Consider the following 15,309-nt stretch of genomic DNA (forward strand, 5'->3'; position numbering starts at 1 on the left):
TGAATGTCCGGGAAGGATTGAGGTCCTGTGTCCTTCAAAGGCCCTCTGCATCTAAAAAATATGCTTGTAAGAAGAACGTTCCCATTAGAAACCTGTAGCGAGTGAGACTTCTTGGTATCTTCACCATAGCCCTGTATCAAAAACGGTTGTGGAGATAACATCAGGAATACATCAAACAAAAAAAGCACAATGCCACACACTTTAAATGTCTAAATATTAACAGTTACAACAGTTGCCCTCTTTGCTATTATCATAACACTTGTGAATCTATTACAGTATATCTGCAATCATGCACTGCAGTGGAAAGAATCCATCTGGAACGTTTAAAAAAAAGTGTGCCCCTTCTAGTAGAACCCAGGAGGTACGATATTTGTGAAATCTACACTTGGACAGCAAACTCCACAGATACTTTGTTGAATGTCCATTCTCTTTCACGTGTGAACAGGTGTGTTTGTGGTTACACATATCCTTAAATGGTGAACGATAGTTGTGCGCTGGTGCTACAAGTCCAGGAACAACCCTAATCCTGGTCCATGGAGATCCTTTTAGGGCTGGAAGCAGAACGCTGATGCTCTCTCTCGGAGAAGTTCTCGGCACAAATGACAACTCCAGCTCCCTGTAAATAAATGACATGAAGCCTTCAGATTTGCAAAAGACTCAGAGGATATCTCAAAATGTGGAACAAGAGAGAGTTCTATTTAAGTAGTGCTACACCAGAGGCATTTTTCATGTTACACATTTCCTACAGAGAAAACACTTCCAGGTAGGAAAAAGCATGACTCCGTGTAGATGATCACCAATATGGGATGATCACAAATGTGTGTTTTTCTCTGTATGCACATATTTTACTTTATGAAAGTTTATGTATTTAAGGACCACATTACACAAGACGCAGGAGATCTATGACCGGATGTTCTGACATTTCCACCCAGAGGGGTCTTCGATTTTGATTGACACCCTCCCTTCCTCCATTACCATGATTCCAAGCAAAATCAGATCTTTTATGTCTCAGCTACTTTGACTCGAAAAATTCATTCTTAGAAAAAGATAAATGATGTATAAGCCGAATTTCTAAAGATATGGAATGGATCTTTTTAAGCTGCTTGCTGCATCATTCCAATGTCTTAAGCTAATGTTAAGGATAATTGTTTTAGAAAGGCACACACAAACACACACACATACACACACCGTTGAAGAAACAGGTCCAGAGCTGACAAGAGGGGGAAGGAAGCCAGTACAAATTACCGGGACCTGGTGGTCTGGAAGGGGCCCTGAGGCCTATGTTGCATAGCTTGGAGGGTCCCGGAAGCACTTGGGGGTCAGGAGCGGGAATGAGGGAGGGAAAGGCGGCCAAGGGCCACAGCCAACCTGAGTGCTATGGGACTCGCAGCACATCTCTCACCACGGAGGGTGTTCCTCACCAGCCAGTCAGCCGTGTGGCCCTGGGGAGGCTGGAGCCGTGTGGCCCTGGGGAGGCTGCCACAGTGGTCTGCCAGTCCTGCTCTCTGGGCTTCATTGAGGGCTGGGGTGGAGGAGCGGGCAGCCAAGCAGGCCAGCCCAAAGCAGGGAGAGCTAGTGGCACTGGCAGGCCTTCCGAAGGTGCCAGATGGGGTGGGGGGCGCCTGGGCCTCAGGCAGCCTTCCTCCTCCGGGAGCCCTCCTGCTGCTTGGGGTGGCAGTTTCCTGCCCACAGGCCATGCCGGCTAAAGATTTTTAGCCAGTCCACCCTTGTTTTTTTTAATTTTTATTTTATTGGCAATATACATGAAATACAATGAAAATGACCAAGAAAATATATACACTCGCAAAGAGAGAGACAAAAGAAAAAAGAAAAAGAGGAGAGAGAGAAAAGAAAAAAGAAAGAAAAAGGGGGAGAGAAGGAAACACACAATATTCCACAGTAATTCAAACAACATATGGCGATTTAGGACAGAACATGGTTATGAAAGATAAAATGAAAATCTTAGGGGGATATTACACATGCTAATATAAACATGGACACTGTATTTAAAGGAATCATTATATCTTAAGTGAACCAAATATTTCTGAAGGCTTTTGGGACTAGATGTGTATTACTATATGGGGGCCCCACTGGGGCCCAAACCCGCTCTTGGCAGCCCTGAACAGGTCTTCTTGCTATATTGATTTTATTAGTTCTCCAGAATGGTAAATATAATCTCTTTTTCAGTCATTTTGAAAGACATTAGGATCTAGCTTGTTTACAGAACTATTCTTGGCTTTTTCTCCACCACCTCCTCCTCCTCCTTGTACTGCCTGTGGCATCTGTACCGCAGATTAGCCACCTGTGGGCTAGAATGCCCTTCACTGCCCTTAATTCAAGCTCAGCCTCTATGTTATGGTGGCAGCAGATCTGTTGGTTTAAACTTCAGGCTGCCTCTATTATGGATAAAGCAGGGCAGTTGATTTCAGGAGCCAAAAGGGCTTTATGGGTGAGGGAGCTGAACCTTCCATCTCCTATGAGTAGGTTAACTCCCTGTAGACACCAGCACTCCTTCCTCCTCCTCCTCCACCACCGACACCTCCAAAGTTGGGTTCTAATCCCATACATGAGCCTGGGGTGAGGGAATTTCATTGAGGTTTAATCCTGCTGCATTTCTGCATTGGGAATAAAAGAATGATCCCATCACCCTGACGGAGAGATACATCCAAACTACACACACACACACACACACACACACACACACACACACACACACACAAAAGACACACACACACACACACACACACACACACGGGCTGAACATAAGGAGGCAAATTGTTCAGGATTTGGCAAGCAGTCTCTGTCCTCTGTGGGTGGAGACTTCAGGCTCACAGGAAATGTTAATTATTTAGGGTGTAATCCTATGCATGTTTAGACAGAAAGAAGTCCTACAATTCCCAGGATGGACGGATAAAGAATGCCGGAAGTTGTAGCACTCTTTTCTGCCTAAACATGCATGGGATTGCACCCTTAATTAATTAATTTCCCCATGGTCCACTTATGTGCCCCATCACACCGTTTGGAGAATTACTGTGTTAGCTGCTATTGAAGACACCAGAAAACGTTTAGATTTTCCTTTTCCAATCAAAGAAACACAAGCTTCCTAATCAATTTTTTTTAAAAGAGAAGTTTTTTTGTGAACACCACAATGAAATTGGATTTTCATTAGCCAATTTCTGCTCTGTTCAGTCACACATTGGTGTGTATGGCTGTTTGGAAAATGCTGAGCTGCAAGCATAATGCTAGAAATAGTTTCTCAAATCCATCAGCCACTTCAAAATTCTGATGGGAAGAGAAGCGAAGTATGAGCCTCATCAGACAGGAAGGAAACCACGCTTCCCTACCGTTGCTTTGCCTCCTGCTTCTGTCCCACAATAGCGACAAACAGCTTCCTCTTTCTTCACATGGGGAAGAAAGAGGAAGCAAGCAACGACCACATGGCCCATTCAGTGGGAGTTTTTAGTATGCTGCTTCTCCCACACACAGCAGGAAATGGCAGCAAGTTTCAGAAAAGAATTGGATTTTCCGGGTCTTATTTTTTTGACGGAAAAAAAGCAGAAGGAGCAGGAGACGCACGGGAGGTAGACAGCATCATCAGAAGGACCCGTAAACATCCTGAGTCGCCAGTAATGAGCATGCTATAAAACACTCATCTGATGATTCTCTATGACTGAAGGACCTTCTTAGGCATGTGACAGATCCAATAAGGCAGCTGTTAAATGAACAGGATCTAACAACTGGAGAAAGTAGTGTTCTTGTCTGCTTTTGCTTCTGTAGTATTGCACTGTTCAGACTACTTCATGCTGTTGGCCTTGTCTGATCAGATGCCACATAGGAAAATGCAACCTTTGCTAGGCTCAGAGAAGTGGCTGTTTCAGGGGATATGGCTTGTTATGTCACAGTACTATTGAGGATGGAAAAGTTGCCAAGATTCTCTTCTACACAAGTATTGAAAAGGAACTGGAAACGAGTCCCTATGGCTTCTGGTCACTCTACTTTAACAATGGCCCGGTTCAGACAACACTTTGGATTTTGTGGTTAATGTAACCACGGCCAGCTATGGTTATGCTAACCACATGCAAAATGGGTGCAGGCGACACTTTTAACCCTTTTGTGGTTAAGTTTGCCTTAACCACAAAAGGGTTAAGTGCAGCACCTGAGTCCTCCATGGGCAAAAATAATAGAGCCCAAAGTATAGAGTGGCCGAAATTGCCACGGCTGCTCTATACTTCGGGTTCCATGCCCATGGGGGTGTGCTGGGGGGAGGGCAAGCAGTTTTAATATAATTTATTTATTTATTACATTTTTATACCACCCAATAGGGGGGGCATACTACACGCAAGCGGTGCGTGACGTACTTGGAGGGCGAAGCATGGTGTGGCTGCCATTTTGAATGTATTTGGGAGGGCGGACACAGTGCAGGAGTGCTCCTCCACCGAACAGAGTACTTTTTTAAAACAACAACAACCCCACACCCTCCCACCAGCCCACCCCACCCCGATGGGCATTTCTCATAAAACCCCACACCCTCCCCCCAGCCCAGCCACACACACCCATGGGCATTTCTAATAAAACCCAGTGCCCTCCCCCCAAGCCCAGCCAACCCCCGATGGGCACGGAGCCCGAAGTGTAGATCAGCCATGGCAATTTCAGCCACTCTATACTTTGGGCTCTATTATTTTGGCCCGTTAACCACAGACATGTGTCAGACGACACTTTTAGCCATGGTTAGTGCCACTAACCACATTGCAGAATGTGGTAAGTAAGCCTAACCACAGTGTGGTTAACGGACCAAAATTTTAGTCAAAACGTGTGTCAGACGACATGCTAAACCATGGCTAAGGATTCCCTTAACCACTTTGTGGTTAAGCAGCATGGTTTAGCGTGTCATTCTATGATTCTATAGGGATGCTTTAGGGTGGATTCCTGCATTGAGCAGGGAGTTGGACTCGATGGCCTTGTAGGCCCCTTCCAACTCTGCTATTCTATGATTCTATGAACCGGGCCAATATCAATAATACCAATAAAGGCCCAGACTATACAGTTTCCCACTCCTCCCCCAACAGACATGCTTGTAATGCCCTGTGCAGATATTCTAAGCCATGTTACCTTCAGGGGGCTCAGAGACTGGTGGGTTTAAGCAATACATGTGATAGCCACGGTCACAGTCATCACAGAACAGCAGCTGGTCCTGATCCAGGATTGTTAGGGTTGAAAGAGAGAAAGATTGACATTATTCATACCAGCTGATGGGACCCCAGAAGCATGTGCATTCGGATACTATAATTATGACGTTCTGGTAATAAGGTAATAAAGAATACATACATTAAGATAGGTAGAAAGACCTGGACATTGTACCTGCTTTCTGAAATGACTGTCATTCTGTTCTCAATTTGTAAACAGCTTATTTCCAGGAGAAAACTGACATACACGTTGCAACTTGTATTTCAAATTGAAAAATCTCCTATTGAGTGCAGGGCATGACCTAGTATCATCACTCTCTCTCTATCTCTCTCTCTCACACACACACACCAATTACGATATGCTTCCTGTAGGCTCTGCATTAAAAAATGCAATGTTTTCTTGCCAAATTAGGAGGAGCTTTAATAAACGTTTGTTGCCTTTGTTATTATTGATGTTGCCTATTATTAGCTTGGAAATATACTTGAAATCTCCCTTGCCATAAAATAGGGAATTAGACCAGATGGAAAACACATAAATGACATCTGCAGTATCAGAGGAAGAAAACTTAAATTCCATCTTCCCCAGATTTATGGTTTCCAAATATTTTACTAAGCAGAGCTGCCACTGCAAATGTAAATGTAACAGATCTGTGCTTTCACTACTTCACTATGAATCCATCCACCTCCTTCGGGTCTCTGCATTGTCTCAAAGTCCTAATGTCTACAGCTGATCCATTTTCCAGGTCCTTATACTTACTATGTTAGACTTGCAAAGCCATCCACACATATTCACATCTCATCCAGAGCGCAAGTCATAGCAGGGCCTGCTATGAAGCACAGCGAGGCGCCCACATCAGGCAGTGGATCAGGAAGAGGGGCAGCTTGTGCTGCTCTTCCCCCCAGTGCTGGCTCACATCCTCCAGCGGATGCTCTGGAAAACCCCGCCAACTGCTCTCCTGCTTGGGCATTGATCGTAGTGGGAGCGCATCTGGTGGGGCTCTCTTGAGGACCACAAGTTGTCCACCCCTACTCTAGGTGGGAAATGGTGTGTGCCGAGATTATCATCTCCATCCCTTTGTATAAAGTGTGATAATCTTAAGTGATTCTATGTAAAGCGTTGAAGACAATTTTAAAGGGAGCAGGCAAAAAAGGGGAGGGGGGGAGAGAGAATGTGTGCATGCACTACTATAGGTCACAGAAAGGACTATCTTCTCATTATTGTCCCCTGTGCCTATTTGGTGCATTCTCTGCTCTTTCTTATGATTTTATTTTATTATGATTTTATTAGAATGTAAGCCTATGTGGCAGGGTGTTTCTGTTTTATTCTTTTACTATGTACGGCACCATGTACATTGATGGTGCTAAATAAATAAATAATGAATTAACCTTACAGACAGAACATGATGCGTATTGGTTTGCATTTCAAAGAAATTACTAATCTCAATATGGGTAATAAAAATAAACTTACATCATTCTCAGAGGTCCCACAGAGGCTGCAGGATTTGCACTCAATGCATTGCCATTGATAGGTTTTGACCGCCTCAGTCATATTTGCCGTGAATTGCAAGCAGGTTGGGTGACCTGGAGAAATGGGAAATGCTCGTCCTTAGTAAGGTGCACTTTGGATTGCTCTTCCAGTGAAAGTCATAAAATCCAGGAACAAAAAGACACATGGACATGGACCAATCACAACATGGGCTCCAAACTAATGGATATCAAAGAGGAAAGCAGGCATTAACCCTTTTGCTGCCGGGCACAAGAAAAACCAGACTCATCCCTTCCCGCTTCCCCATTGGCAAAGCAGTTTTTATTCAGAGCTCTTAAAAACATGGTGGGCTCTCTCGCTCCCTTTTAAAAAGAAAAGGAAAAGTGAGAGGACGTACGTAATAGTCTCTTCCTCTTCCAAAGAAATCAATAGGTGTGTTGTTGTTTTCTTGGAGACTAACTTGACCTGATTGAAACATGCTCTAATAAGAATTTGTTCTCCACTTTCATTGCCTACACATTAAGAGGACTGCATCTGTCAAGTGATCATGAGCAAAGTTGTATTTTTAAGAGCTCTGCACTCCTACGGTTGGTTCGCACAGAAGAAACCAAACTGCACGGCCAACCTTTCAGGATCAAACGAACAAACAAACAAAACTCCTAACACCCCTGTGTCTCCCCCCCAAACCAAAAATAACCTACAAAAGAAGTAAATGAAGGAAAGCTAGCATAACAGTCACATCTATTGGGGAAGGACAGCTAGTGCCAGGACTCTACCCCCCTCCCCTTCATGCGTGTGGACTCCGGCTTTGCAAAACAGCAGGACTACGATAGCAGGATCAGCAATGGGGGATTCTGGAGGGTTGAGGGGAAATGCAAACAAACAAACCAAAGGTAGGATCAGGGTTCCTTCTGTAAAACAAGAAAGACAACTGAGATCACGTCACGACATTTTCTTCCCAGTCACTTCTGCCATCCTGCAGGTCACCAAGAGAGATGCAACAGGCATCTTTCTCCAAAAGAACATTTTGCACGCCGTTATCAACCCCGCCCAGGTGTTAACATGCATTAAAAATACATGTGGGCATAAACAGAGAAATAATATACATGTGTGTAACCGCATCAGCTTGTCATTAAAGGTTCGGCCCTCTTTCGGACTTGCTATCGTTTGGAATTGAGAAGAAAATATGACACTTGATTGGAATGAAATTCACCGGTGCTCAAGGTAAACAAAGTTACAAGGAACAGCAACTGAGAACACTGGAAAACCCCTCAAGAATTGGTTCTCCCTCTTGCTGTCCTTTCTCACAGTGCTGCAGCTGGATTGTGTTTTTTCTTCTAGTCTCTCAATGGATGCTCAAGAACTCCTCAGGAACAGTGGCTCAGTTCTGAAAGCATTCAGTCTCAAGCTATCTGTGTTTGCAACCATCCATAACTCTCCCTTGATCTTCTTCTTAAAGCAAAGGCAGCCGCAAGAGGCTGCTGGATCAAGTGGGAGGGGTGGGGAGTGCTTCCCCCTCCCCCCCCATCCATTTTTGTGCTTAACTCCCCGGCTGTATTGTTGTTTGTTTGTTTGTTTGTCTGTTTGTTTGTTTTTAATGACAGAGAAGAGAAGGGCACCTATGTTTTCTCCCTGAGGGTGGAAAAGCAGCCAAACAGAAATTCTGAGCCCAGACTCTCCTCCTCAGACGGCTTCTGGTTTAGAAAAAAGCCAAGAAAAAGATGAACACAACTGCATATCAAACCTAGTTTAGGCCTCAAAGTAGATCCACTAAACTAAAAGAACTATTTCTGGAACACATGAAAGCCCAGATATTGCCATTTTGTTGTCTCCTTTCTGCAAATATTGAGAGGCAGAAGCACACAGAAGAATCCCCACTGTTTTGTCCAATCATAAATCAGAGATAGCAGCAGGGATTCTTCTAAGGGTGGGGCTTAGGATACCAAGGGGGGTCCACAGGTCAGATGGGCCGGATTGGGCCTGCAAACCAGAAGTTCTCCATCTCTGATGATGGGTGTTGGGAATTGATGGGAGTTGTCACCCAAGACACCTGGAAAGCACCAGTTTGAGGAAGGCTGGTTTAGCCTTACCTTGCTCTGAAGTTCACGTTATATGACATTTCAGTGGTAGCTCTTGTTGGGTTAGCATGTTGGTTAAAAGCTTTTCTACATGAGGCTGTCAATCAGCTGTTAATCTTTTATATCCACTTTTGCTTTCATCACAGAATTGAAATCAGAGCACTATACGAAGAGTGTTTCCTTTACTGCTTTTCCACCGGGTGGCACTGTGGTATAGCAGAATAGTGCAAATACACAAGAGGAAATGGCACTTTCTTTTGTTTTTTTTACAATTAAATGCTTCATTTCTTCAGCTCTAAAAAAAACTCACCGAATCTTCTATTTAGACACTGAAGTGAAACTGCATGGCCATGCTGTTATCTAAAGAACCCACAAACAACAGTGAGTAGGAAATGATGATCACAATAAATGCCTCATGTAGAAAAGCCCTACGCTATTTTTAAGTTTGACATTTACTGTCAGGGTTGCAGAAAGGGGAGCTCACTCCTGCTCCCTGCCAAAATTTTACTGTCCTTTCTGTACTCTCCCCTTACTGTACTTTATCCCTCTCCCATTGGCAAACACCCAATAATAAGAATCCCCAAGAAGATGCATGTATCTCTCTACTGACTCAGTGCTGTTTCAAGTGATTAAAGGCCGAGTGTATTCTTTAAGCAAAGTCTTTAACAATATGCAAGATGCTTGACTTAGCCAGTTATTCTGAATTTCAGCTCACCCTAAAATCTAGCTGCCAACCATCTCCTAGCTGGGAGTCATTCTGGATCTCCAAGATAGGAAATAGTTGGCAGCGATCTTGGTATTTCAAATAGAGCTTCCTGTGAGAGGATTCTTTCACAGTTCTCTTTCCTGAAAGCAGTGTTCATTGGGCACATTGGAGAGCAAATGAATGCCGTTCTTGGAAAAGGGCTTGTTGTTTCTTAACACATACATATATTTAAAGAGAGTGGCTGTCATTAATTGTGAAACCTTAATGACCAGAAACGACATTAAGGCCAGGAGCAATTGCTGTATGCAGACATCTAATGACCAGTAACAACCTTAACACAGCTCATTTATGCTTCTTCATTAGTGAATTCTCCACTGCAAGATTAATTATGGCCACGTACTCTCAGACACAGCAACCAGACATCTTAAGCGGAATCACTATATTATCCAAAAAAGAACACAAATGACTTTGGGGAGAAATAGTATTAGTCATTTACTTTCAAAAACAAAGCTATTTTTCCTTCACTCAGTTATATTCCTTGTAAGAAGGGTGCAGCTGTGCCAAGTGGATGAGGAGGAGCGCTGTAGGGTGGCATGAAGATGATGCTGATGACGTCGCACCTCACGTACTCACTAGAGAGCAGCCCCACCCCCTGGCCGACCATGCAGCTGAGGGGTAGATACATAATCCGGGTGCTTAGATGAAGAGAGGACACTTTCCCTTTTACTCACTCCGCAGGATGTACAAGGAGTGTGTCACCCCAGGTTGGAGCGTGACCTCTCACTCACTCACCCTTACTCTACACTTTAGCAGTAGCATGGAACGCAAGGTCATTATGGATTTTGATTGATCATTAGTCAATAGGATTTTTTTTCTCTCAGGGCTGCAGATTTGGTGTGTTGCTGTTTTTCCCCCTGTCTTCCTTGTAGTGACCTTAGGCCAAGGGAGTTGAACCTCTTTCAGCCCAAGGGCTGAATTCAATTTTGGAAAAGTTTTCGGGGGCTACATTCCGGTGGTAGTTGGGGCTGAAGCCAAAAGGACCCCAAATGTGTAAAACACCAGCGTATTTTAACTTAGAGCTATTACTGCCAGCAGCTAAGCCTTAGGAAAGGCATCTCAACCTTTTACAATGGGGAAAAACCCATATAAATGCTGAGAAACCACCAAATGACTGGTGGGGTGTGGCCATTTGGGGAATACTGGAAGGCCAGGTTCAGCACTTCTGCCCTAGGTGGACTGTGGCCTTAGCTAGACCTAGCGGTGAAGATCTTGCAATTTTTTCATCGCAAGATCTCCTCTTCAATTCACATGCGGTGTGCGACGACCTCAGATGGAGAGGCGTCGCGCCTGCCATTTTTTGTTTCCTTAAAGAGCCAGCAGCACACGAGCACTTGTGCGCAAAAGGTAAGTGTTTTTTTTAAGAAAAATTATTTTCCCCACTCCCCCCAACTCCCATGGACGCAGTGCTCCTAAGGAGCTCTGCGCCCTGTGAGCAGGTCCTGGCTCCTCACGAAGAACTGTGAGGAGCCAGGACAAACCGCAGAAAAAAACGGTGTAAAGGGGAGGCTGAGATCCCCAGGCAAGGGAGGGATCATCTCTCCCTGATCCCGGGATCCCCTATGCATCATGTGGATTATATCTTTCATCTCCGGAACTTTCTCCAGATGTTCACGATCGTATCTCGGCATGTCTTTCAGATATCTCAGCCTGGCTGCTTCATCGTCGTTTGAAACTTAACATGGCAAAGACTGAACTGCTAGTTTTTCCTCCTAAACCTTCTCCTCACCTCTCATTCTCCCTTACTGTCAACGATGTCACGCTTACTCCGGTCAAGGAAGCTCGTAGTCTTGGCTTTATATTTGACTCCTCGCTCTCCTTTACTCCTCACATCGAGGCAGTAGCTAAATCCTGTCGTTTCTTCCTGTATAATATTGCCAGGATTCGACCATTTTTGTCTGTCTCTTCTGCCAAGACTCTCGTTCACGCACTGGTTATCTCTCGGTTGGACTACTGCAACCTTCTTCTCTCTGGCCTTCCTTCGTCTCACATCAGTCCGCTGGTCTCTGTCCACCACTCTGCCGCTAAGATCATCTTCTTGGCCCGCCGCTCTGACCATGTCACTCCACTTCTGAAATCTCTTCATTGGCTTCCAATTCACTTCAGAATCCAATATAAACTTCTCCTACTGACCTTCAAAGCTCTTCACTGCCTAGCTCCTGCCTATCTCTCCTCTCTCATCTCACACTATCGCCCCGCTCGGGCTCTCCGCTCCTCTGATGCCATGCTTCTCGCCTGCCCAAGGACCTCCACTTCCCTTACTCGGCTTCGTCCTTTTTCTTCTGCTGCCCCTTACGCCTGGAACGCTCTTCCAGAACACTTGAGAACTACAAACTCAATCACTGCTTTTAAGACTCAGCTCAAAACTTTTCTTTTCCCTATAGCCTTCAAATATTGAGTTTGTTCTGACTTTACACTGTTGGTTTTGCCCTACCCTGTGCCTGTTTACACTTCCCTGTGCCTGTTTGCATTCTCCTTCCCTCTTTATTGTTTACTACAACTTATTAGATTGTAAGCCTATGCGGCAGGGTCTTGTTATTTACTGTGTTATCTGTACAGCACCATGTACATTGATGGTGCTATATAAATAAATAATAATAATAATAACAGGGACGATCCTGGGGATCTCCCCAGGATAAAGCCCCATCTAGCTATGGCCTATGTTGGCTATGCTGTGTCACTATTTATTTAGTATGGTGCTTCCGCACTAAACAGGGATGTATGATTTTGAAAGATTAAAACGTAAGGCACCCATGATTCTCTGGGATAAGGAGTGCCATGTAGTCCAGCACTCTGTTCACATTGTGGCCAACCAGGAATCACTGTCAACCAGGAATCCACAAGCAGGACATGGTACAGTAGCAGCACCCCACCCATGTTCCACAGCAAGTGGTGTATATAGGATTACTGCCTCTGATACTAGAAGTAGCACATAGTCCATAGTCTTCAGGACTAGTAGTCATTGATAGCATCTCCTCCAGGAAAGCTTTGAAGACATAGGCTCCCAAATCAGTAGTACAAAAGTAGCAGTGTACAAAATTATGCATGATATGGAGAATGTGGATAGGGAGACATTTTTCTCCCTCTCTCAAAATACTAGAACCTGGAGTCATCCAATGAACCTGATTGGTGGGAGATTCAGGACAAGTAAAAGGAAGTACTTCTTCACACAGCGCATAGTTAAATTATGGAATTCACTACCACAAGATGTAGTGATGACCACCAATTTGGATAGCTTTGACAGGGGGTTGGATAAATTCCTGGAGGTGAAGGCTATCGATAGCTACTAATCCTGATGGTTGTGTGCTATTTCCAGTATTTGAGGCAGTAAACCTGTGTGCACCAGTTGCTGGGGAACATGGGTGTGAGGGTGCTGTTGCATCATGTCCTGCTTGTTCATCCCTGGCCGATGGCTGGTTGGCCACTGTGTGAACAGAGTGCTGGGGGGAATCCGCACATCGTTCTCAGGGCGCTTCCATCCGCCCCAGTGCACCCCAAAAACGATCGTGTAACTTGCCTGTAAAAGAGCCGAGGAAGAAGCGTCCTTGCCGGTGCCGGCGCCGGCACCCAATTCCCTCCTCGCCGGCTGGGACGGAGAGCTAGGCAGAAGAAGGCAGGGTGGAGAGGGGAAGAAGCTCTCCACCCCGCCTTCTTCCCCCGAGCTCTCCGTCCCAGCCAGCGAGGAGGGAATTGGGTGCCGGCGCCGGCACCGGCAAGGACGCTTCTTCCTTGGCTCTTTTACAGGCAAGTTACATGATCGTTTTCGGGGCGCATGGAAGCGCCCTGAGAACGACGTATGGATTCCCCCCTGGACTAGATGGACCCTCAGTCTGATCCAGCAGGGCACTTCTTATGTTTTAATATGAGTGAGAAGGGGACAAAGCTCCACCCTCAAAATATGGCAAAAGCAGTGTCAGCCCATTTCTAACCTCATCTTTCAGTCTCTGATCAGGCTGACCAAATCTCATGGCAGTTACCCTCTTGTCCTTGCCATGCAGGTTTGCCAAACTTAGTGTTGTTGTAAAGCTGCCAATAAAGCGTATGACCTGTTTCAACCAAACAATTGTGTGCGCTAAGTCCTTGCCCTTTGGTGAGGTTGTTCTCCTAGCACAGTGGTTCTCAACCTTCCTAATGCCGCGACCCTTTAATACAGTTCCTCATGTTGTGGTGACCCCCCAACCACAAAATTATTTTCGTTGCTACTTCATAACTGTAATTTTGCTACTGTTATGAATCGTAATGTAAATATCTGATATGCAGGATGTAGTTTCATTGTTACAAATTGAACATAATTAAAGCATAGTGATTAATCACAAAAACAATATGTAATTATATATTGTGAAATATTTATTTCTAATTACAAATAAATAAAATGTCTCGGTTCCTAAGACCATCGGAAATATGTGTTTTCCGATGGTCTTAGGCGACCCCTGTGAAAGGGTCGTTCGACCCCCAAAGGGGTCCCGACCCACAGGTTGAGAACCGCTGTCCTAGCACAACCTACGCAGCCTTCCATCATTCAAATAGACTAGGAGCATGTAATCAAAGACCAGTTTCTATATGATACATGATTAATACATTTTTCAGTGTACACCATGGGTGTTCCAGACAAGGCTTTTATCGCCCTGAGCCATTCACAGAATTTTACAGGAGGTCCAGGTGATGACAATGTCTTCCACCTCCCTTGTTTTCACGCTGCTTCTTCCATCTTTATTCTTACCACAGAAAATCCATTAAGGAGAATAAGACGGAAAAGCTGCACAATGCCTTCTGATTAGTACTGTTTGGAGCCCTCCGTCGGAAAGCACTCCTTATATTTGTGTATTTTTGAAACACTTCTGTAACCCAAGGCCAATGTATGTATTTTAACTGTCAATGGTATGTCATTACAGGCTTAGAAGACTATATCCAAACTATATGGGACACAATTAAAGTATAATACAAAAACCTTACAAAAATTAGGCTTTTTTATTTTCCCAGGATTTGATAATCACTTGTTTTTCGCTGCTAACTGCTTTTTTAACAGGAAGCAGCAATAGCAAATAATCCCATCAGAAATAATTTGACCAAATCCTTTCTCTCATCCCAGTCAATTCTTTGCACTAGATATCCACTATTACTATCACCATCTACAAGCTTTAAGGATACAGGTGTTCCTTCGGTTGTGGAAAGCTCAAGCACTGCTGCATAAAGGGGTTGTACTATGTATTTATGGGCCTAACACTATTTTCATTAACAGTATAAAACTCAACCAATCTCTTTGTAATAGACCTATGCTAAGAAATGTCAGTAAAATCTTAATACATGCCACATCTACATGTCTTTTGCATATGCCAATTTTTTCTACATTGCTGCCTTAAATCTCACACTTGTCTCAGTTTAATCTCCTGGTTCTTGACCCCACAATTCTTGTTTTCAACTCATGGCCTTATACAGGGCCAAAGTGGGGCAAAAGGATGCACCCAACACCTAGAGCCCCAATTCACCCACTTAAGATTTTTTTTTTTAAAAAAAAAGGCTTTTAAAATTTGTGATTTAATTTATAGAACGAGAACTTGTTGTTTAGAATAAGAAAAGCCCGTGGTTTCAAAATTTCAGCTAACAATTCCCAGTCAGTCAGATAAATATACAGACACACTCAGGCTTCATGGCAAGATTATAGAAATTCCTGTTGGTTATGAGGAACTTAGTGGTATTCTATTCATCTCTGTTTCTCCACCTGAAAAAATAGCAGCCCCACCTAGTGAGAAAGTCTGATTGCAGTCTTGATCCACAGTCCAGATAGTGCTTGAATCTAAA

At 44.2% G+C, this 15,309-nt stretch overlaps 1 protein-coding gene across 1 annotated transcript in view; it reads right to left on the reverse strand.

The window, feature by feature from the left end:
- Positions 1-361: 361 nt before the first annotated feature.
- Positions 362-15,309, reverse strand: part of DPF3 (double PHD fingers 3) — a 241,782-nt gene continuing 226,834 nt past the window's right edge. Inside the window, exons 9-11 of the mRNA XM_063117615.1 lie at positions 6,652-6,764; positions 5,110-5,191; positions 362-616 (exon numbers count right to left, since the gene is read on the reverse strand). Coding sequence (XP_062973685.1) covers positions 546-616; positions 5,110-5,191; positions 6,652-6,764 — 266 coding nt within the window. The 3' untranslated portion in view covers positions 362-545. The remainder of the gene's footprint in view (positions 617-5,109; positions 5,192-6,651; positions 6,765-15,309) is intronic.

The sequence above is a fragment of the Elgaria multicarinata genome, chromosome 2 (genome assembly GCF_023053635.1).
Source record: "Elgaria multicarinata webbii isolate HBS135686 ecotype San Diego chromosome 2, rElgMul1.1.pri, whole genome shotgun sequence".
NCBI lineage: Eukaryota > Metazoa > Chordata > Lepidosauria > Squamata > Anguidae > Elgaria > Elgaria multicarinata.